Source organism: Rhinolophus sinicus, linkage group LG05 (genome assembly GCF_036562045.2).
Source record: "Rhinolophus sinicus isolate RSC01 linkage group LG05, ASM3656204v1, whole genome shotgun sequence".
Classification (NCBI taxonomy): domain Eukaryota; kingdom Metazoa; phylum Chordata; class Mammalia; order Chiroptera; family Rhinolophidae; genus Rhinolophus; species Rhinolophus sinicus.
Window position 1 is genome coordinate 173,035,765 of NC_133755.1, and position 23,579 is coordinate 173,059,343.

General features: G+C 36.5%; 1 protein-coding gene across 7 annotated transcripts in view; it reads right to left on the minus strand.

Annotated features, from left to right (window-relative positions):
* Positions 1 to 23,579, minus strand: part of IPCEF1 (interaction protein for cytohesin exchange factors 1) — a 151,427-nt gene that overhangs the window by 20,246 nt on the left and 107,602 nt on the right. For all 7 annotated transcript variants that reach the window (XM_019749258.2, XM_074333724.1, XM_074333722.1 and 4 more), the window contains 3 exons: positions 20,540 to 20,598; positions 19,114 to 19,202; positions 12,547 to 12,916 (listed from right to left, as the gene is read on the minus strand). In XM_019749258.2, the coding sequence (XP_019604817.2) occupies positions 12,547 to 12,916; positions 19,114 to 19,202; positions 20,540 to 20,598 (518 nt within the window). The remainder of the gene's footprint in view (positions 1 to 12,546; positions 12,917 to 19,113; positions 19,203 to 20,539; positions 20,599 to 23,579) is intronic.

Below are 23,579 nucleotides of genomic sequence, written 5' to 3' on the forward strand. Positions count from 1 at the left end.
CTCCTACACACGCATTAATGTCCCTGACTTAAACTTCAGGACATTAACAATGAAAATACAGGTGTGTGTGTGTGTGTGTGTGTGTGTGTGTGTGTGACTTTAAAACAGACACGTACATAAAGTAGACCTATGGAGATTACTGAAAGTTAATACAGAATTCACCTAAAATATGACCAAATAATGTTCAAAGATTGGATACTCTCTATTTGTATTCATCTTGAAATTGGAGATAATAGTGAGTGTGTCCAGATAAAGTTAAAGCTGTTGAGGAAATGAGGCAGGGGAAGAAAAGCAAATCACCAATAAGTTCTCGCCTATCTGCCAACATTTTTCCTTCAAGAAAACCTGAAACTGAAAGACTATACATCTGACCTCTAATAACCTAATTCCAGAATTACTCACAAAGGAAAGGACAATAACATAATAAATGGTCACGTAAGCAGTTAAGAAAAATAGCCTTATTGGTTCTTTCGTGTCATAATCTGAGAGTTCTACAATGTCTTGCTAGATACACACATACCCGTGATCCAACCACGTCCACACCTAGCCAAAAATTTTATATTGTTTTTACTGCTTCAAATAAACAGTAAAGTGGCTGGTGCTTAGGTCTTCATAGAGCTGTAAAATGAGCATCCAATAATAACGGAAGCAGATGATAAATAGAATCATAGGGGGCGGGGAAGGACCCAAAGGGTATAAGCATACATACAATGAAACACAACTTGCACCTGAGCCTAAAGCAGAGGTGAGGGTCCTTCCCAGTTGTTATACAGAAGACTAGCGCTGACTCATTAATCCTACGGGGCTATTTCTGTACCTTTAAGGGGATTCTCCATAAAGTCATATTCTAAAAAAAAATCTCCCTTTCATATTTTTATGTAAATATGTCTAAATTATAATTTCATATTAGAAATCAAAACATTAATTCTCTTGTCTTACCAATCATAAAAAGAGCAAGAAAAAAAAGATTGGCAGAAAATACCACTGGTCTCTCTTCCATTGGATACAGAAGCCAAGTTAATTATTTCCACCTCTCTTGTCTTGTGATGCAAAATAAATGAATTTTGTCAGACAGTCCAGTGTTTCCAATGCAATTGTTATCCTTCCTCCCAAGAGTATCTTTCAGTCTTCTTATATAAAATATCACTTCAAGTCCCTTCTCTTAAGGCACATAAGGCACTTTATAGTCTATTTCATCTGGCTTCACAAGTGCTTTGCCAAAACAGACGAAAACTTTTTTTTATTTTATGGATGAGAAAAAAATAGTGATTCATGAAGAACAGTAAGTAACCTTTCTCAAATGTAAATTAGTGATGGAATTAAGAATGAAAGTTCTGTTCCACACTATGCAGCTTCATGGGCTTCTAGACCAGTCTTCTCAACCTTTCATAGGCAAAAAATCATCCAGGGATCTTGTTAAAATGCAGATTCTGGTTCAGTCAGTCTGGGATGCTGCTAAGATTCTAAAAATTTAACAAGCTCCTAGATGATACCAGAACTGCTGGTCCATGTACTATACTTTGAGGAGCAAGACTAACCTGTCTGTTATTAATTTGTCATGAAACACCAGCCTCAACTCACAGGAAGAGAAAGGGGCTGGAGTCACAAAGAGAAAATTGGAATTTGTCCAAAAAGCAGCATTTATTTTCTCTATGCTACATCCTAACTAAAAAATGTATTTATGGCTTTGCTCAAAGGACTATATCCAGAATCCCTGCTCTATAGCATCACTATCTCACACATTGAGTTGGTATGGTTTTGAGGTAAATGTTGATGACCCTCTACATCTGTTAGACTAGCTCAGAACGTCTCAAAGACTAGTAAGCTTTCGTCAAACTTAGGTCAGTACTCCAACAATTTAGACTCAAGAAATGGTATTCTTTTTTAAAACAAGATCTTTCATGGTGACATTAGCAAATGAGACAAAACGACATTTTTAACTAATGGTTAGAAGTTCACTCCTTTCCAAGATTATGCCAAATGCATATGCTACTCTCGTCTCATCCTCCTACGTATTCCAGCCTATTGTCTGCTTCTGACGGGACAGGCATGCTCTCCTAGGCCCGGAATTTGCCTGTCAGGAATACTGTGTGCAGAGTCTCTCTCTAAATGCCATACTTTCAACGTTGCCTCCCCCACTATCTTATTTTTGGTATTTCCTTGTGCTTTCTAGAATGCGTTTTTATTTTCTTTTTAGAACATAAATGCTGGCTTCAGGAGACAAGCGGGGAATTCATACACCATATTTCATATCAGAATTCGAAAGCAAACCTTTTAGAGACTGGGAAAGTCTAAATTGATATTCAAGGGAAAATCATGTTAGTTTCCAAATGTGAAACACTTGGAAAGGTTTGGGTAGAAGCAGTATTCCCTGTTTTGTTTTGTTGTTTTCCTTAACCTTTATTACAAGTCATCCTCTTATAAAAGTATACATGGATTTAGGTGAACAGTATTCCCTGTTTTACGGGCAATGTTCTAAGTATTTGGTAAAGGAAAGACCATGGAAGGCAACTGTTACAAAGAAAAGATATACGAGGTGTGATCAAAGGCTACACAGAATATCCAAATGACTATGTAGTTACGAGGTGTGATCAAATATGGTGAATGCTTAAATAAAAAACATTTATTACAGTAAAAGACACATTGCCACTAATCCCCTTCAAAATTTTCCCCCTCGCTTCAGACACACTTATCCCATCATTTTTGCCACATTCCGAAGCAGTTCTGGAAGTCATCTTTTGAGTGTCTTTACTTGCACCGTCATGGGCTGCCTCAATGTCCTGAATCGATTCAAAATGTTTACATAGTCACTTGGACATTCTGTGTAGCCTTTCAGACTTTACAAATGTTACTTAATACAGCACCTGATGTCAATATTTCAAAAGCATTGTATACAGGCTTTCTCTAATTAGTGATTCTGACAACTCTACAACAAAGCAAAAGACAGATCATAATGATAGACAAATTTAAATTATACAACTAAGATAAATCTGGGTAACTCATTTTAACCGTAAGGATACTACTGACCCAAGACCATTAGCACAGTACAATTTTGAGAGCAAGGCTGCCTGTTTCTTCTGCTGTTGCTGCTGGAGATAGTTCCCATATATCGAGTTTTGACTATGTGGCAGGCACTGTATTAATTGTTAATCCCAACATTATCTATGTAACAACCCGATGAGGAAAGTATTATTAACAATGATACGAAGTATGTCAAGATACAGTAAAGTTAAAACTTTGACCAAAGGCACAAAGAGATAAACCTTGGTTCTAACCCAAAGCTCATTATCTTAAATACTATGCTGTACTATAAACATTTAACACATTTTCTTTTGAATAAAGTTCAACGAAAAAGATTTTGGCCAACCCAGTGGCTCAGGTGGTTGGAGCACCTTGCTCCTAACGCCGAGGTTGCCGGTTCAATTCCCACATGGGCCAGTGAGCTGCGCCCTGTCCAGCTAAGATTGTGAACAATGGCTCTCCCTGGCGCTGGGCTCCCGTAAACAGCCGGAGGTCTATGTGAGCTGCTGTGGGCTGCTGCAGGCTGTTGTGTGCTGCCGTGGGCTACCATGTGCTGCCATGGGTGAGTGGCCAGCAGCTAGCGTGAGTGGCCAGCAGCCAGCGAGAGCTGCTGTGAGCTGCTGTGAGTGGCCGGCAACTGACTGCCTCAGCGGGGGGAGCACAAGGCTCATAATACCAGCATGGGCCAGGGTGCTGTGTCCTACACAATTAGACTGAGAAACACAGCTTGAAGCAGAGTGGCGGGGGGAGGAGAGGAGGCAGAAGAAGGGGTAAAAAAAAAGAAAAAGACTTCAAATCAGAGAATCTATAGTCACTGAGATGGTACCCGGATGGACTGGACAGACCAGAGCTCAGATCCCTGCTCCCACTACTCTTGTCTTCCAAGAGAAAAAAATCCCCACTCAGAGCCTGTTTGTGAGGTGCCCGGGTTTTATACCTTAAACACGATTGGCACAGAGCCATAGGGCACCAGACCCTAGGACAGGAAATTCATAAGCTGGCCAGAAACCTAAAACATATGCCAGATAATCAGATTCTCTACTTGGGCATTTGAACTGGGCACCTGGGGATAACGAATCAGTTCAAATGGGGAGCAGGAGATGAAAATCAAGGTCACAGTAGGCTGTGGCCCTGCATACAACAAAGGTATAAATGCTTAGAAACATAGAATACAATGTTGGGAGAATGCTAGTTGGGAAAGAGGTGATTTAAAAAACGGCAAGTAAAAGAAATTTTATAAAAGAGAAACCAGATTGAGAGAAAGTCAGAGACAGCACCCAAGTATAAAGCTAGTATTTTTACTTATGCTCTTATAAGTCTGAAAGAGTAGTAGTTTCACTTTAATTTTCCTCATTTTTCTATATTTGCTATACCTTCTCTGCTGAGTCATGTACCTATTTTCTCTTTGATGTTTGATGTTTCTATCAATTAAGTCAACTCAATACCCTTCTACTGTATTATTGCTTTTATTGATAAGAACAAACCTAGTCTATTGGGTGATATTAATATTGTTTTTATTTTTCTATCATTGCCTCTGGTGGTAGTTGTTTTTGGAAATAATCTTAGATTGAGTCCATTGCCAAAGCATCTGATACATAACTTTATATTCTTAAAATAAATATTCATTCCATTTCTTTTTAAAGTATATTCTTCCAATCATATGAGCACCCAGGAGTCGTTGAAACATGTAATGTAGACATAAAATGTCTATATATGCCCAAATCCTAAGAAAACAAACAACTCTGGCATGTACACAAGAAAGACATATGTCAGGGGGTTTCTTTCTTTGTAAAATATAGTTATGAGATGGAGGTTAAGTGAGAAATAAATGGGGGAAGATGGCTGGAAAATTGCCTAAAATCAAGAATAAAAATATAGTCAACCTTGGCCCCATAACAGGCTGTATCCATCAACCATGTGACTCCATGATGGAGACAAGTGAGGACAACAGATAGAAATGAAGATTCAGAAAGAGGGAGGGATGGGGGCAGGGGACCACTTCAGAAAAAGAAGGTGAGGCAAGAGGAAGGAAGAAGTTGCCCTATCTCAATTTCACTAAGCGGACAATGAAAGGTTTGGAACAGATTAATGCCCTTACCTTTTTGAGATGTAGCTCTTGTTCCCTTATTTCAATGATTATAGTCTAGTGTAATCTATAATCACTTGCATGATATCCTTATGTTTGCCTTATAGAAAATCCTTAACATACAGTAAGTCCTCACCTAACATCACCAATAGGTTCATGGAACTTCGGTGAACAATGTATAATGAAACAAGAGTTGACACAAACGAGAGTTGTTCTCCTGGCATCTCATCAACATTATAACAAAATGACACTGAATAAAATGACATTATTCAAGGACCTGCTGTATATGTTTAGAGTTATATGTTTAAATATGGCCATTAAATCTCTACTAGGAAATCTTTTCTCAGAAAATGTTAACAATCCTATAGGGTTGCAATTATGCTTAACACTACAGGAGAGTGAATGTGCTGGGAACTTATGACTCATCCTTGATTCTTCTTTCCTTCACACCTTTGATCCATTCATTTAGTCAACTTATTCATCACAGATTCTTTGAATGCCCACTGTGTGCTAAGGCAATATATTTGAGAGCCTAAAATAGACTAAAATAGACAAAAATATTTTATGAATCTTAACATTCTTACATTTTATCTTTATAATATGTCCCAATATGTGTATTTTTTCCGCAACCCCCATTGCTACTAACTTAGTCCAGGCCACCATTATCTCACTGTTGGCTTATTTTAACAACTACATAACTGTTCTACTTTAGCTCCTTAATATCCATTTTCCACATAGTGACATGATCTTTTAAAAACATAAACCACACCATAACGCTCCCCAACTTCAATTTCTCCCAAAACACCCCATTACACTTGGAACAAAACCCAGACACCTTACAAGACTCACTAGTTGCCACATAAGCCAGCTGCTTTTGAGTTCTCCAATCTCTTCTTATGCCTCCCCTATCCACTCTGCTCTAGGCACTACAGTTATTCGTGTGTTTGTGGTGAGGCCGGTGTAAACAAACCTACTGGGCCACCAGTCATGTAAAAGAATAGCACATGTAATTACAGTAGTAGGTTATACCCTCTAGATTTATGTAAGTGCACTCTCTGATGTTCGCACAATGATGAAATGGCCTAGTGACGCACACGGCTGCTATTAAGCAGGACAGGACTGCATTTAGATGCTTCTGTATCTATCATTAGGTGACCTGTACTGCTTCACCGGTAGCTCTAAGAAACCTGTAATATAATAATTATCTCAGGAACGAAACTCTTCTGGTTACACTACTATGTGGCTTGGCTCACATGACTTCTAACCCAACCTTATGTCTTGCTGATTATTTATGCAGAATCGTTTTTAATCGGGTGGTTAAAATCTCAAGCTCTCAAACAGAACTGCATTGCAAACACAACTTTGACACATACTGGTTGCCTGACATCTTTCAGCAATTTATTAAACCATTTTAAGCCCCAGTTTCTTCATCTATAAAATACAAGTGGCAATAAAGTACCTACTTCTACATTTGTGGTGGAGAAACAGTGAAAGCTTTCCCTTTGAGATCAAGTAAACCACAAAAATGCCCATAATCACTATTTCTATCAGCATTGTACTGCAGGGCCAAGCCAAAGCAAGAAGTACAATAAGAGACATGATGATTGGAAAGGAAAAAGCAAAACTGTCATCATTCGCAGAGATATGATTTTGCATGTAAGAACGTTTTAAAGATAAATTATTAGAATCAAAATGAGAACTTAGCAAGTGTGCCAGATTTTTTAAAACATAAATTTAAAAACATCAGTTGCATTTATTTACACCAGCAATAAATAGTTATGAAATTAAAAAGAAAAAATATATATTTTTAAAAGCATTTTAAAATATAAAATATGTAGAAATAAATCTAATAAAATATTTTCAAGACTACTATAGAAAATTATAAATTACAAAACTTTCTTTAAAAAATTTCTTATGAGCTGTGAAAAAGACAAATAAATAGAGACTAGTAAAAGATAATTTTCATGAACTGGTAAAGAGATCATTTTTACTCAGGAAAAGTAATAAGAAGTAAGGGGGGGAAATGAGATAAAAGTCTGACAACTACCAATGACCTAGTTATATTATTCAAATCTGCAGGTAACCAAATCAGTATTATTTCATGATGTCTTCCAGGGCTCTTTAGCCACCGGCATGGAGCCAACAAAGATAGTGGGTCATTCATGCCTGAGATCAATGCCATTGAGGTCAACAATTATAGATTCAAGATTTTCCCCAGTACTAAATATTGCCATTTTCAGATCCCTTCTCAAATTATACTTCAAAAAAATAAGATCACTATAAAACTTTTTAGGGACTCAATTAAGTAATAGAGATACAAAGACCAACATCAGTCTTCACCTCGATAGGCACGCTATAGGACTCCTCCAGTCTCTGCTTTCTATTTCCACTGCCACCCCAGCTATTCTAAAAGCTTCCTAACTCTTCTAATTTCCTTATTCCTAAAAGAATAATCTTCTCTTATTCTCTTCTACCTACATTCTACAGCTAACATAATTTTTCTGAAGTATAGCTCAATTATATGATTACTCTCATTAGAAATGGTCATCCATTATCTACTGAATAAACCAATGACTAGCCCAGTATTCAACATCATCCAAATTTCTTTTCCATCCCTCTTTGCCATAGCTCCTCTCTCTATGCACAGAACCTCCCACTTCGACCACATCTTAGATCACTCAGACGTGATCTTCCATATTTTGAGTCCCTGCTCTCTTTTAAATCCCTCAAGTACTTTGTACTTCTCTGTGTCACTTACTTTACTCTGCTTTCTTTGGTTAACTATGTCTCATTCCTCCCACTCTCCCTATTAGATGTTAAAATGTTTTAGACCAGAAATTGTATCTTGATTATCTTTGTGTTCCTATTAGCACAAAATACTTGAATAGATGTTGGGTACTCAAAAAAATAATAATAAAAATGATGCTAAATTGAATGGAGTTCAGTATTCAATTTTTTTTTTACTATCTTTTTGCTTCCCAAAGAGACATGCCACAAATTTCCTACAGTAACATCTGAAGTAGCTAGCTAAAATAATATAGCATCTGTACTGTTAGCAATGAGATTGTGTAAAACTTTTTGCAATATTTGTTAAATCCTAAAATCTGGCTCATTTGTGCCACTTTCCTGAGCTGTCATGCATACTCTAGTGTGCTTGTGTCTTCATTAAAAATGCTTTTTATTCAACGTAATTCCCATATTAATTATGGCTATACCTGTATTTGAAAAATATATTTGCGTAAATTGGGTATTAGTCATATTAGTGGTTATTGGCTATTCAGCATCCAGGGTGTAGTCACTCCATTGATGGCATAAGTATAATGAAATTGGCTCCACATTGTGAGCGTAATGTAAGTAGAGACATACAATGTGAGTCATCACCACACAAGTATACGTCTTGGCCCAATAGCCTCTCACAAAAGAAAAGGCACAGAACAGAGTAAAACTGAGCTGAGAGCAACATTCCATTAACACCATCATTTCTTTTCTCCTATGCTCTGGAGACTCAGTGAAGAATCTGGAAAACTCAGGAACTCTGAACCTCCCAATGTGGAAAAGCAATGGGGTACAAGTAACATCCTGCATTTCTTTAATAGCTTACACAGCAAGGGAGAAATGTCTAAAAGGGTATTTCCCTCATTGTCTTAATAAAAAGAAGGCTATCATACATGCTGTCTGCCTGTGTCAGGACTCAGTTATTGACCTTTAAGAATCACTTCCAGGATAAAAACTTCTTTCTCCAACAACCACATCTTGAGACTTAATTTAAAATCCTAACTCCTGCTATAAATATATAAACAAACAAACAAACAAATAAACAAATAAATAAATAAAATGTATATATAACATATATTATATATCATATATATATACTATATATCATATAATATTACATATTATATGATATATACCAGAAGTAATGTGTGACATGTAGCCTTTCTGTTATCAAAACATCAGAATGCTGCTGAGTGCCATCTGCCAGAAAGGCAGGGATCTTCAATAAGGGAAGTGGTACGTGGAACTTCAGTAACAAGTGTGTGACAAGTTTCAACTTGTTCGGTGCAGTCAGTTGGGTGTGAGCTACGGTTGAGAGAAGGTGTGTTTTAAAGTGTGCTATAAATCATCCTCCATCATGAATGACAATGCTCCATGTCACACATCACTTCTGGTCGGCAATCTCTGTCAAATAAAAAACATTACAGAGTGTTCTCATTCACCTTATTCTTTGGATCTGGCACCATTTGACTTCTGCCTCTTCCCCAAAGTCAAAATGACTATGAAAGGTAAACATTTTGAATCGATTCAGGACATAGAGGCAGCCACAATAGCGCAATTAAAGACACTCAGGAAAAAGGACTTGCAGAACTGCTTCAGAAAGTGGCAAAAAGGATGGGATAAATGTGTTCAAAGTAAGGGAGAGTATTTTGAGGGGGATTAATGGCAATGTGTCTTTTACTGTAATAAATTTTTTTAAATTTAAACATCTACTATATTGTTTGATCACACCATATATATTTATATATATATATATATATATATATATATATATATATATATATATGTTAATATATATGTGATATAAAGTACAGCATAGAGAATACAGTCAATGGTATTGGGATAGCTATGTAAGAAGATGTCAGATGGATAGTAGACTTGGTGGGGTTATCACTTTGTGAAGGGTGTAAATGTCTAGTCATTAAGTTATGTTGTACACCTGAAACTGATAATAAATAAACAAACAAACAAATAAATAAAATCTTTACTCCTGCTTTGGGTCATATGAAAACCTCAGGATCTGTCATGAAAATACCCTGAACAATATTTCACACACAGGAATTTCAGGGCTTTTTTTTTTTAATTGGCAGATAAAAATAATTTTTGAAAGTCAGAAAAATTAAAAGCTACCTCCTTCAACACATAAGTAAAAATATATATATATGTAAAATACAAAACCTGATTACTCCATAGTAGGTCATCAGAAATGCAAGCAAAGACTGAGTTGCTGTTTCCATAGCAATGACTTTATGTAGTTTAAGTCCTCTGGGAATTTAACCAAATCCCCAGCAACACGAGAAAATCATCAGCAAAAATTTTATAACATACGGCAACTGCCAACAAATCAGTGAGAGAAGAGTATTTTTATTTTATCTTTCTACCTAGAGGAATTTCTTCATGTCAAGCTGTTTGAAGAAGCATACAGACTGTGTTGGTTACTCTGTACTCAAAATTTAAAAACACAAGGTGTCTTCCTTCTTAGATTAAAAAAGCCGCCGGTACCCAACCAGGCTCTACATTACATGCATTCCAAGAGTGACATTTAGACATGGGCAAGAACTGCATGCATTTTCCCATGACTCTCAAGTTATTTATCCTAAAGGAAACTCAATCTGCAAGGTTATCTCTTGAGAAAGAATGCAAATGGAATTTTAGTCTCTATTTTGCTTTTGAAGCCATCCTCATTGTGGCATGGTGTGTGTGTGTGTGTGTGTGTGTGTGTGTGTGTGTGTGTGTGTGAAAATGTTTAGTCCTACCTTATGATTAGGACCCAATGATTAAAGTAAGAGTTTTCAGCTGGAAAAGAATAGATGTGGTACTTTCAATTATTTTCTTTAGTTTCACGAGTCCTGTATCTGGAAGGATCTTCAAGTATCAAGTTAGAGGACATCGAGTTCAAGACATTTAAATTCTCTCTTCAGTATATCTTCTTAAGAACACAGATTGTGACCAATAGGCAACATGCAATTACTATCCAATGAAAATAAATGTCTCAGAATGAGTAGACACCTCCAATGACAAGGAATGCATTACTTCCCAAGGAGCACATTCCTTTTTGAACGTTCTCAATGTTCAAAAGAAGTTTCTTATGCTGAACTTGAAATTACCTCCTTTTCAGTTGTACCACTGGCCTCAATTTTGTACTGCAGAGGAGTACAAATTAAGCCCATTCTTTTTGTACATACCAGCACCTCACAAACCTGAGACCAGCATGAGTCTACCATTTTCCATTCCTCACAGTCCAAACTTCACCCCCCTATATTCCCTCAGTGCCGTTACTTAGATTCTCTTCTGTATCCCACCTCATTCACCTCTGGAAGTAGGTTATTTTACCAATAACTTCATTCACTCTACTTTTTTTAAATGTAAAATAGATCACTGGCCTGAATTAGAGGTGTCAAACAAAAATGCCATCAGAGTCCAGGCAGATAACTCAACTGTGTGAAACACCATCAGGGAGTGGTAAAAACTGTGGTGACTCGGAGAATGAGTTCCCAGCCTGAATATTCAAATCCACATCCTTTAAAGTACTGTATACACACACACACACACACACACACACACACACACACACACACTCTACTGGGTCTGCAGTTGTAAAGTTGTAATCCTTGACCTAAATTACTCTGATACCAAATACTAAATTAAAAGGATACATCTGAAAATTTGAGAACTAAAATAAAAACTTTCCCAGATTAAGCTAGAAGAGAGGGGAGAACAGACATCTATGTCATCAGGCCACTCTATCCAAAAATCATGGGAATGTAGCCAGTTAACTTTCTCTCAATAGTACACTGAAAACATACAAACCAAACTCATCATTGTCTCATTGTTCAGTATCTTATATCAGGTAAGCTTGTTTTACACCAGAGTGAATCAGGCACAGATTATCAGAAAAGCCACATCACAGTTGAAACTAATAATAAAAGAAAAGTTAGTCTGAATAAAACGTGAGGACTAATGATCATAGAGTATTAAGAAAGGTTACATTATTAATTTCTACGTTCCATCAACTCTTCTCTTCGCTAAGACTTGAAGTGTTTTCTTTTCTTTTCTTTTTCCCCCCAAATCATAATCTGTGCTCTCCCTTATGTTTAAAAGTCCCTAGTGCTGCCCTCCAAAGCCAGTTGTCTGTCTTCCTGTTCACCACACGGGCACCTTCAGGAACCTACTAGCTGGCCCAAACCTCATCCGTGGTCTTGGCCCAGGGAGGGTGGTCACTCTAAATTTGTTTGGAATCATGGAAGCGATGTTATAAATATCCACACAAGTTCCAGAACATAGGACATGGAACTCAAAAAATGTCAAGCCTTTCCTCAAAAAAAAAATAAAAAATAAAAAATAAAAAATAAATAAATAAATTATATATATATATATATATACACACACACACACACACACACACACATATAATTTTTCTGATTATGTCTCATAGTCAAAAGCATTTGGTTAGTGACACATATAGTGGGTAATGAATGGCCTCAAAGCTAGAGTTTTCCACATGCAAACTCCTCTGCAGAAGTAGCCCCTAGGTTTAGCCACACATGACTGTTTAATTACTGAACCATCACTCATGATTTTAAACACTCTTTTTACAAATTAACATTAGAGTTCCAACCCAAATATTCATTCTCTAAAGAAGAGGAAACAATGCCTTGGTTTACCTCTGTCCATCAGCTTTGATCCAGTAGGCTTGTCTGGAACAGTAAGATGGTCTAGGTTGCTACTCAGTGAAGATGTGTCATCACTAGATAAAGAGTTCAAAAATCCACTCTCAGACATGGCCAAGCTGTGTTCCTGGGCCTTGTGACTGTTTGCCTCTGAGGGTGTAGGTGAGTGAAGCTGAACAGCAAAGGTTACACATTGTCCCGCATCTTCAGCAGCAGATGAACTGTTCACTATGTTAACCCAGGACTGTCTTTCTTTAGGTAAGGAGGACAAGCTACTGGGTGTCGTCACTGTATTTTCCAGGGAAGAGAAAGAACACGCCGTTTCACTCAACTTGGGTGAAGATGAACACGACTGCTGTGCCACCTATTTTGCACAAATAAAATAAAAATGGTAAAAAAAATCATGAGTAAACCAGTATTCTCTACTTTTCATATTCAATGAAGGTATCCCAGTGATTTCCAAATTAGCCAATAATAAGAATCAAAAGAAAAATGTATTATAGATCTGTATGACAGGCATTACGATGCCATTTTCCAAAAACTGATTTGTATAACTTTGAATTCACTGTTCTAAGATCTGAAAAATCTCCATATCATGATTTACCTATTCTTCAATGCTGTCCAGAAATGTGAAAGGTTTCTTCAGAGAATTCTTTGGAAAACTGAAGGATACTTGGAACAAAAAGCAGATTTCAATCTCTCACTGAGTTCTTACTGATTGAGCAAAAACTCTTGAAAAAGGTGATTAAGACAAAGCAAAAGCTGGAGCCAGATAGGAAGCAAAGCCATATTAACTGAGTGGAGACAAGTGACATAGCAAAGCAAATGCATATATTTCAAACTTCAAACATCCTTGATATATTCCTTAGCACATGGCCAGTATCAGCTCATAACTACATAGTTAGGTGAAATAATTTAAGTCATTTACTCTTCAATACTTTTAAAACTTTAATAAACTTTCACCAAAGAAGACAAGAATACCTTTGTAGGCTCTGAATTCGTTAAAGACACACAAAAACCCTGCAGCACAGACGAGGCAAAGTGCGTTAATGATGCAAGCATTTCCAAACACACGATCCAACAGTGAACGGCTCTCCTTGGCAATATCTCCATCAGTCCATGGAGAAAATATCAATGCAGCATCACCAATTGTCCTTTCTTGGGAAAGATTTCACTTATTCTGAGATGTCATCCTTGTTCACATTTTGATGTCGAAATATATTTGGAAAGTGGTGTTGGTAGATAGTAGCTTTTGTCTCCTTGGAGGTTTTTTTTTAATATATCCTAAATAGTGAAATAAAGATTTGGCACCTATGTGTTGTGCCTCCATTTTAAATGTATTGGTCAGTAAAATCCAAAAATGTAGTCACCAGTACTCTATGGGACATCCTATGTCTCCAATGGCAGATATGACAGAGAAGGCATTGTATGGTTCAGTTTCATTATGTCATCCTATGGAATACTCCTGTCAATTTCAAGCACTCAAAATTCCAGGAAAGTGGGAGGGAGGAAGTTATTAGAGGGAAGAAGACAGAGAGCAAATTAGGATCTTCTCCCAAAATCCCAGAATGGCAAAAGAGGAATCAGCAGCCAGACTGTAATGGCCATCTGAATTAAGCCCAATGGCCTTAAATACCAAGCCAATGAGTCCAGAATTAATTTGATAAGCGTGAGGGTTAACTGAAACGTCTTGCTCGGGTGAATCAATATTGTCAGAACTGTACCTTAAGAAGACTAACTTGGAAGTGTTTTTTAAGAGGAGAGATATTAAAGTCAGAGAACGAAAAAAGCCTACTCTTTCCATAACCCAGGCAAAAGCTAAAGCAGGTCACAACTAGGGCAGTGGCCGTGAGGTTATGCGATAGCCAACACCCACCTTGAGATTTACTGTGAAAATAGGCTGAGAAGGTGAACTGTTAAAGCAAGAGGCAAACATGCAAAAGCTAATTCTTGAATAATTTTAAAATCAGTTCAGCAATAGAGCTTATCATACTTTTTTACATCTTGAGAAGGAAGCATGAACTTTTCTTTCTACCTTTTCCTTAAATGTGTGGTCACTGATCATTTTTCTCACAACTACCTCACTCACAGGCATTTCTATTACCTTACATAGTACACATATCAAAAGATAAGTGACTTTTAGTAAACAGCTGTGCAAGATTCATCCTACTAGGATTAAATTGTAATTTCCAAAATTGATTTCACCACTTTCTGTGTTTAAGAGATTTCCTCCCCTGCCACTGGCCAATGGGTCACAGTTTGCGGGGTTTGTTTTTACTTATCACTTCTTTAGTTTGCCTTAGCTGATTTTTTTTTTTTTTTCATCATTTGGCTATAAAGGAATTGTACTTCTGAAATGCATCAAAATGTGAGGACTGTCTTGTTAAAATATCGCATGAGCTTCTTCAAACTGGAATTACAAACACTTATCTTCTCAGTTTCTCTCATATCTGATCCACTTATGGGTGGTCTGTCTTACAACTACATTAAAAATCCGATCATTCCATTTCTCAACTATGCCCTGCTCTGAATCACCGCCATTTCTCCCACTAGATTACTGCACACCCTTCCTTAGATTTCTTTCCTTCTATACTTAGCCCCAGCTCCCAAAGTCTCTCCAACACAGCAGCCCGAATGTTCCTTTCAAAATGGAAATTGAACACATCACTCTTGTGCTCAGGCTTTCCCAACAATCACTAAATGACTCAAAACGTCAGAGTCCTTTGCTGGCCCACAGTATAGTATGGCCACCGCTACCTTGCAACTTCATTTCCTGTTCCTCTCATCTTTGTTCATCCTGCTCCAGCCACACCGGCTTCCCTGCATTACCCTCAATGCACCAAGGAGATCTTGACTCTAACTGTTCTCTACGCTTGGAAAACTCCTTTCCCAAATAACCACCTGGCTGACTCACGCCGTCATTCGAGAGTTTTGCTCAGATCTCAGCTCTCACTCAGGCTCCCCTATTTATTGCTGCAACCCAACCCCAGCACTCATACCTCCCTCACTCAACTCTGCTCTACTTATTCTACGGACATAGCTCATATCTTACTTATTATGTTGATTGTATATTGTAAGTCTCTTTCAACTAGAAATTTGGTTCCACAAAGAAATGAATCATTGTCTTTTTTATTCACGGATGTGTCCCAAAGTATTCAGAATAGTGGCTCTCAATAAACATGTGTTAAATGAATTAATAAGTATATAAGCATCGATCAAGTTTTTAGACAATTATTTTTAAAAATTAGATTTAGACAAAAAATATGTAGGACAGATTTTTAATGGTTTTTATACCTCTTAAATCACTTTGTAACTTATAATATCGGGTTTAAAATGTGAATGAAGTTGGTTCCTTTTGTGCTCTTTCGTGAGTTTCAAAATATCACGGATAGTGATTTCTACAAATGATCTTCCAAAGCGAAACCTACAGACTCACATCTAGTTTGAGATTTTTTACTAAGCCCATCAAAAAGCTCCCATTTCTACTTTCTCTGTGAATAAATGAATGTCCTGTCTACTATCCATCCTGCAAAGCCTTCTCAAAAAGAAGGCTCATACACAAAAACCTCTTGTTTACTCCAGGAAGACCCTGAGTGTAGATTGTGGTTCCGCCATAGAAGCACAGGTCCAAATCGGTAGGATGCTGAAGTCTTACTGCTTATCTTGACTCTATAGTCACTAGAATGATTGGCTATTAAATTAAATTTTTAAGAGTTAAAAAAAAATTTAGGTAATTTTCCAGAAGAGTTTGATTTTATATTTTTCAGTTCATCATTCCAAAATGGAAGTTCATTACCCAAAGTATTTCTTTTTTAAGCAAGAAATTGGGGGCGGGGGGATTTCTGTCACTAGGCTTGTATAGCTCAGTCATGGCTAACCTATGCCAGATTGAGACAAAACAACAACTTGATTCACACTCTGGATAAAAGTTACCATGATTTTTTTAAAATTTCATCTGTTTGAATAAAAAGCCTAAATGTCATTTTAACCAAGTGTCTTGCATGTCTGTTTTTCAGTAACAAGAGGAAACAAAAACAAAATCTGCCTGGGAAATACACAAATATGAGGAACATACTCTGTTTCTAAGAAAAATAAAATCTAACTGTTCAATATTTATCTATTTCTAATATATTTCTTCAGAAAAAAAATGTTAGCCTTAATGGCCTTCCAAAAAAATGCTCAACATAGAACTCTAAGAAATAACATTTGATTGATGACTCAAATTCTAAAGAATCCTCCCACTTCTGTGGCAGTGCTCACTTTTCTCATAAACACTCCTTCAATTATTTTTTTTGAAACAGCACTCCCTGAGCTTCTACTGTAACATCAGGTAAGACTATCATTGTATAATGCAATTGAGCCATGACCCTTTGTCTAAGAGGACAATTTGGTTGACTTTACTTTCATTAAATGTAGTCCTAGGTACCTGACAATGCTGTTAGTACTCTGTGATACTAGTTTGCCATTACAAAACTGAAAATCACAGCATTTTAGACCTAAAATAAATCATAAAGGAGTCACAGTATGGAACACAGTGGGAGAGCGAGGGAAGAAAAGGAGGGAGAACCACCCAAATCCTTGCATGTTACAGGTTAAAATATAGGAGAGACTGAGAGAGAGAGAAGGGGAGGGGGAGAAACAGAGACAGGGAGACACAGAGAGACAGAGACAGAGAAATTAAACAAAAACATATGCTTCTCTAGTAAATCAAGAAGGAACATCTATTGAAGGTCTATTCGACTTCTTTAGGAGCAATAAAGGGTAATCCAATAAGAACATTGTTAAAAGCTGGGAGACACTTTACAGTCTGGTGATATCACTAAGTTTGAGCAAATAAAAGACTTTTCTAAATTCAGAAATGGATTTTAAAAGAGGAGAAAGACTACATTAAGGAAAAGCGTTGAGTGTATGAAGAAAGGATAGATTGTAAGTCTAGTTCAAAAATTGGTCTAAAATTCACCATACTCAAAATTTCATTTTATTTATATCTTGCTTAATTTTGGCTAATCCTACTTAATAAAGATTTTAATAAACATACTCATTCAACAAATTTTTATTTCTGATCTTGGCTGCTAGACAAATGAATTAGAAAAGTGACCATAATTCTCCACTGACAGGGTAAAAACAGAAGAGGTCATTATCTAAATGATATTTAACACTTGAAATTCAGGAACTGGCAAAACACAAAAATAGATGAAAATTTTATCACACAAAATAGAAAATTCTGGAAGAAGAAGTCTGGTAAGTGAAAGAGCTGCGCTAACCTGTCAGAACCCGTAGCTATTTAGGTCCATGGATGGGCAAGTGTATGCCACAGTACAAAGAAAATGTACTTTAAAGCTAGATAGTCTGAGGTTCCCAACTCAGGTTCCATTTACTGGGCATGTGACCAAGCCATTCCACCTCTCTGAAACTTGGCTTCTTTATCCATGAAATGAAGATAGTAATATCTACTTCCTCTTGATCTGGGGGTAGGAAATAATTCTATAAACCAGAAACAAAGGCACTAACTACAATAGAAGTGATGGATAACTCTGACACATTGACATCAAGAACATCTGTTTCCAAAAAGAAACCATGAAACAGAGTTTTAACAAATAAAAGCCATGAAATGGGAAAGGAAATGTTCCTCACTTTTAACTGGCAAAGACTAATGTATAGAACATTGAATTTTAAAAATCCTATAAATAATAAGACAACTAAATATGTACTAACAGACACCTCACAAAACAGAACATCCAAACGGCCAATAAACAAGAAGAGATGCTTGGCCTCATTTGTAATCAGTGACATGCAGATTAAATAATATTGCTTCTCAGGATTGTTTGGGGGAGTAAATGGTTAAATATTGAAAGCACCTACATAAGTCCTGGTACATAGTAGATATAAAAACCATAAATCAACTTCCCCAAAGTTCTTTGCTAGACTTGTTCTAGGGGCCACCACTACTATGCCAACGAGCACCCAAATATAGAGCAACTCTCCACAGTCTTAACATCCATTAATAATCTGAACTTACATTGGACGCTTCCAAAGCTTAGAATTAATCTTGGACTTTTCTCTAGTGAATATACATAATCATTCCATGTGCAGAGTTAATGCACTAACCCCAGTCCAGGCTTGCTGCTCTCATTCTGACTCTGATTTTCTCTTTATGCTATTATCTTCATCCCCTGTACATTTATTTTCCATTGTTGTAGCACATGCACCTAGGCAAGGCAATTTCAATTCTTTCTGAGAACAACTGGAGTATAAATAAACATTATAAAATAAGTCTGTACAGGCACTGACATATTACCTAGCAGCTCTTTGCATTACCATGGATCCTCTGAGCGTGAGACATCTCTGGGTCACACACAAATACTCGGAGTCTGTCGTACCAGTGGGTTGCTATGGAGAAGCCTGAAAATCTGTGCCCTGAGAATTGTGCTTGTTCTTTAACAAGTACCTCCCTTAGCCTGTTCTAAAAATTTATCAGTCAAGGTAGCTTCAACCCAACTGGAAGAAATGACGTCCACGCATTTGATCGATGAACAACAGAATAATTATGTCAGTACATACCGAAGGAGACAGAGTCTCAGCAAAGTAAGGAGGCGGTGCTGCTTCCACAGCTATTTCAGGATCTTCCTGTTCACTCTCACTGTAGCATTCTATAACAAAAAATAAAAATGCTTAATGTTTCAAAGCCATCATCATTTCTTCCATAATGCATGAGCAGTGGTTTTTCTCCATCTGTCTATTGCAATTCCAACCCAATTCAGAAAGTGCTTAACTTGTAGGCTACCTGGTGCAAAGGCATTACACAAGAGCAGAAAACGAATGGCCACATCAGGTCTTCTGCCCTCAAGGAGTGTCCAACACATGGGAAAAGGACTAACTGTAGCTGAGGAAAACTGAAATAATTCCTCAAAAGGTGTGTGTCATATACTAAGGGGGGCATACAATCAGTAGTATTAATTTTGATGACAGGAATCATAATGAGCTGAAATTGGTAGGATGAGTAAACCATCAATGGTGCACACACAGTGATGTGAGATCCAGGCCAAGAGTGGAGGCTGAGCTAAGTATATGGAGTCCCCTATGAGATATGGTGGAAGGCGAAGCTAAAACGTTCCTTGAGGCCATATCGTGGAAGGCCTTATATACCAGGAGAAGGAGAAGGCTTTTGTGTACTTATTTTTTTTCCTCCCAATCTATAAATGTACCTCAAATATACAATGGGTATTTGATTTATGGAAAAGAGGAGCATGGAGATGGTTAAGTCACTGATTTCACAGCATTGTATTATACTTCTTTATTGTTTAAAATCAAGTTGTCACTTTTCCATTTCCAAATTTAAGATTTTGTGATTTTGTTATCCAAAGATTTAACTCCCTAGTTCCAGTTCCCGAGTTTTATGTGGTCAGGGCTTTTCTGAAATAGTGTTCAGCTCTGTGACCGTGGCACCTAAAGCCTCCTTCTTAATATTAAAAAGTGCTTTTATCAGTAAGAAGAATTAGACCCCTGTAGTTGTTGAACGCTGAAAGCTAAAAATATGGCCTGTGCCCCAATCTGACCTTCAAACTCCTAATACAAATTTAGGGTAATTATTTTCGGTACACATCTAGTGGAAATATTAAAATATCAGAGAGGAAATAGTGGGATGAAAGTTATCTGCCTAGATCATGATGAGATGATGCCTATGAGTAAGAACCCAGTAAGTGGAGCAATAAAACATTTGCATTGGCAGTTATTTGTGATGACAGTGAAGCCTACAGCTGCTAATGTGTGGGTGAAGTGTGAAAAGCATTCATAGCCAGCATGGGAAGCTCTCGTCCATGCTGGTAAGTCTATGTGAATATGTCTACATATTTTCAGATAATTTTAAATGCCAACGTATGTTTCATTAGGACAAAACTATGCATAGAACTTGACATCACTTTTTCATCCTATTTTATCTTATTCTAATAGTCTTGCTAAATTTTCAGAAATTTAAAGTAGAACATACCTTCATCCTTTGTAGTAGATTCACGATGGATTACAGCTAATCCAAGCTTGTTTAACCACCTGAAATTTAAATAGAAAATAAATGTTTGGCCAAAGAGATTGGCCACCTATCTCTTTCCTTTCCCCCAGGCCCTGAGGTAGGTGTTCTGCCAAACTTTATAATGAAATTAAATCATAATTCTACAGTCAGTCTAAACATTTCCAGAAACAGCATAAAAGTGTATTATTGAAACCTAAGATTTCTGGTTTCACAATATTTTCCTTACTCAGGGCATTCTTTCTAAGAGAAGAAATGAGGTGGCCCACTATCCAGTGGAATAACATGGGCAACTACATTAGATATTCTCAATATATGACCAAATATATATCTTTTGTAATTGTGCATTTGAAATTTTTAACAATCATCAAAATCTTTATCATTGAATTTAGCAAACTGATTCTTAAAGTTTTACCTTTTAAAATGCCAGTTTATTTAAAAAGGAAGGAAGGAAGGAAGTGGGGGGAGGGAAGACGAGAGGGAGGGAGGGAGAGAGAGAGAGAGAGAGAGAGAGAGAGAGAGAGAGAGAGAGAGAGAGAGAACACATTTTTCAGCCAGGATTTTTATATTAATCAGTAAAATATATGGCTAGAATTCGACAGGTATTCCTAAACTGGGGAAAGTTTTAATTCCTTGAAGAATTTTACATAAAGTAAAAATTGACAATATCATATCTTCTATTGATTTACCATTTTGTTGGCAATGAATTCCAACTAAACATCAATAACAAAAATAGAACTAGACAAACTTTAAGGAACTCAAACTTGGCTTATGACTTCAAGTTACTGTAGTTCCTTCTCAAGGGTTTAGTTAGAAACATATTTTATAACACAAATTTTTAAAAGACTTTAAAATGCATCTATTTCATATGCACTTAGCTATATAACCTATCTAAAGGGAAAATAATATTTTGGGGTAGCGGTAATCTAAGTGATTTACATTTCCTTCTTTCCAGTTTTCTGTATTAAAGTATATATATATATTCCATATTGTATCTTTTTTGAGAAACCAGAGCATTTAGTAGTTCCTAAGTCTACCAGTATCAACAAAATAATAATAATAATGCGATGCACTTATTGATTCACTTATACTTTTCATTTCTTCTAGTCCATGAATTATTCCCCATGCAACACTCCCACCATGACATAAATATTGCACATTCCCAAGTCTACAGTTGTCAACAAATTAGGAATCTTTACCCAACCCTCAACCTGCCATGGACTTCCTGTATTTTTTAACAGAAAATATATAATAAGTTAGATTTTTAAAAATAAATAAAATAGGACTTCCTACGAGCAAAAGATGAGCTCCAGCCTCATTTAAGAAATCCCCTTAGGCACCATGATAATCACGAGCTCTCTAATGGCCGCTTAAAACTAGATCAATACCTGGGCGCAGATCTTGCCGTAGGAACCGGCAAATGTTCATCAAGACCCAATAGAATAATTAAAGAAAGAAATGGGAAATCACAGAAAAAATACAAATGGTTAATACATCTATGGAAAGAAAATGCTCAGCCTCAGTCGTATTTGGGGAAATGCATATTCAAACACAGGAAAATATTTTTTACCACGAGATCAGCAAAAATCTTATATATCTCTGATTGATAGAATTTAAGAGAAACCATTATCATCCTTTGTTGAGTTAAGCAGGCAATTTGGTGATACTGTTCAAAATTTCAATATGCAGCACTTCACCCAACAATTCTAATTATAAATGTCTGTTCTACAAAAACTCAACTGCATGTACACAAATAAGTGTGGAAGAATGTTAATTAAGCAAGGCTTACAATAGCAAAAAGACCAAAAAAATGATACAATATAATTGTCCATCAAGAAGAAAATGGATAAATAAAATATGGCATTGAATCCACCAGAACCATGTCATAAACGAAGCTAATAAGAAGACTGAGATGGGGGGCCTTGTAAAGACCTGGAAAAATCATAACTTACTGTTACATGAAAAAAGCAAGTAAAACAATATATGCAGCCTGATTCAATATACTTTGAAAACTATATATTTGTACATGTGCACAAATTGGTATGCAAAGAAAGCATAGGGAAGGCTATACAGCATACTGTTAAAAATGGTTAATCTTAAAGAAAGAAGTTGAATTGGAAGGTGAAATTGAGGGTATGGGAAAGTTTTAACTTTACATAATTCTCTATTATATAATTTCTTACAAGAATATGTTTTATGTATTACTTAACTAAAAGAAACATTTAAAAGTACATTTTTAAACACTGATCAGGCAAAGCACAATGAATTTAATGATTCACTTTTAAAAGACCAAGATAAATTAATCCTTAGTTTATAACTGATTTCATAATTATATAGGCTGACTCTCCCCAAAAAAAGTATCTAAAAGTGAAATGGACAAAATTTTTTATATATCAAGACAAAAAATAGTTTAAAATTGAGGATGCCTGAAACAAGAAAACACACTTCTAAGTTCCTTTCCAGAACATGAAAATACAGAAACACAGCAAAACAAGAGTATTGACAATAAAAATAAAAAAGATTCCTCTCAGCCCTTACCCAAATCCCATGTCTTTTAACTCCCACCATTAGTTACTGCTGTGATGATTAGAATCTCATTTGACTGTTTTCTTTCTAGAACCCACTGGCTTAGAGTACCTCCTTTGCTAAGAGCTTTTTCTTTTTTTTTTCTTTAACATTAAGACAGCAGAAAAATGTCTATTTGTGACTAAATAGATGGATGCACAAAAAGATTTATATTTACATAAAAGAAGATGACAGATGTTTCCTGGGAGTTTGTTGTATATTGACTCGATGTGAATGTGTGTGTTGGAGAAGCACAAGCATAAGAAATTGGTGTACAAAACAACAACATTCTTCCCACCAACACTGAGAAAGGCAACTAGCACCAGTCTTTGTTTAGAAACCAGCTCTGTCATTACCTTTAATTACTTAACCCTCTACTAGTAAAGTGAGGGTCCCTGCAGAACACAGGGCATTTCTATTAAACTTCATTACCTTTCCC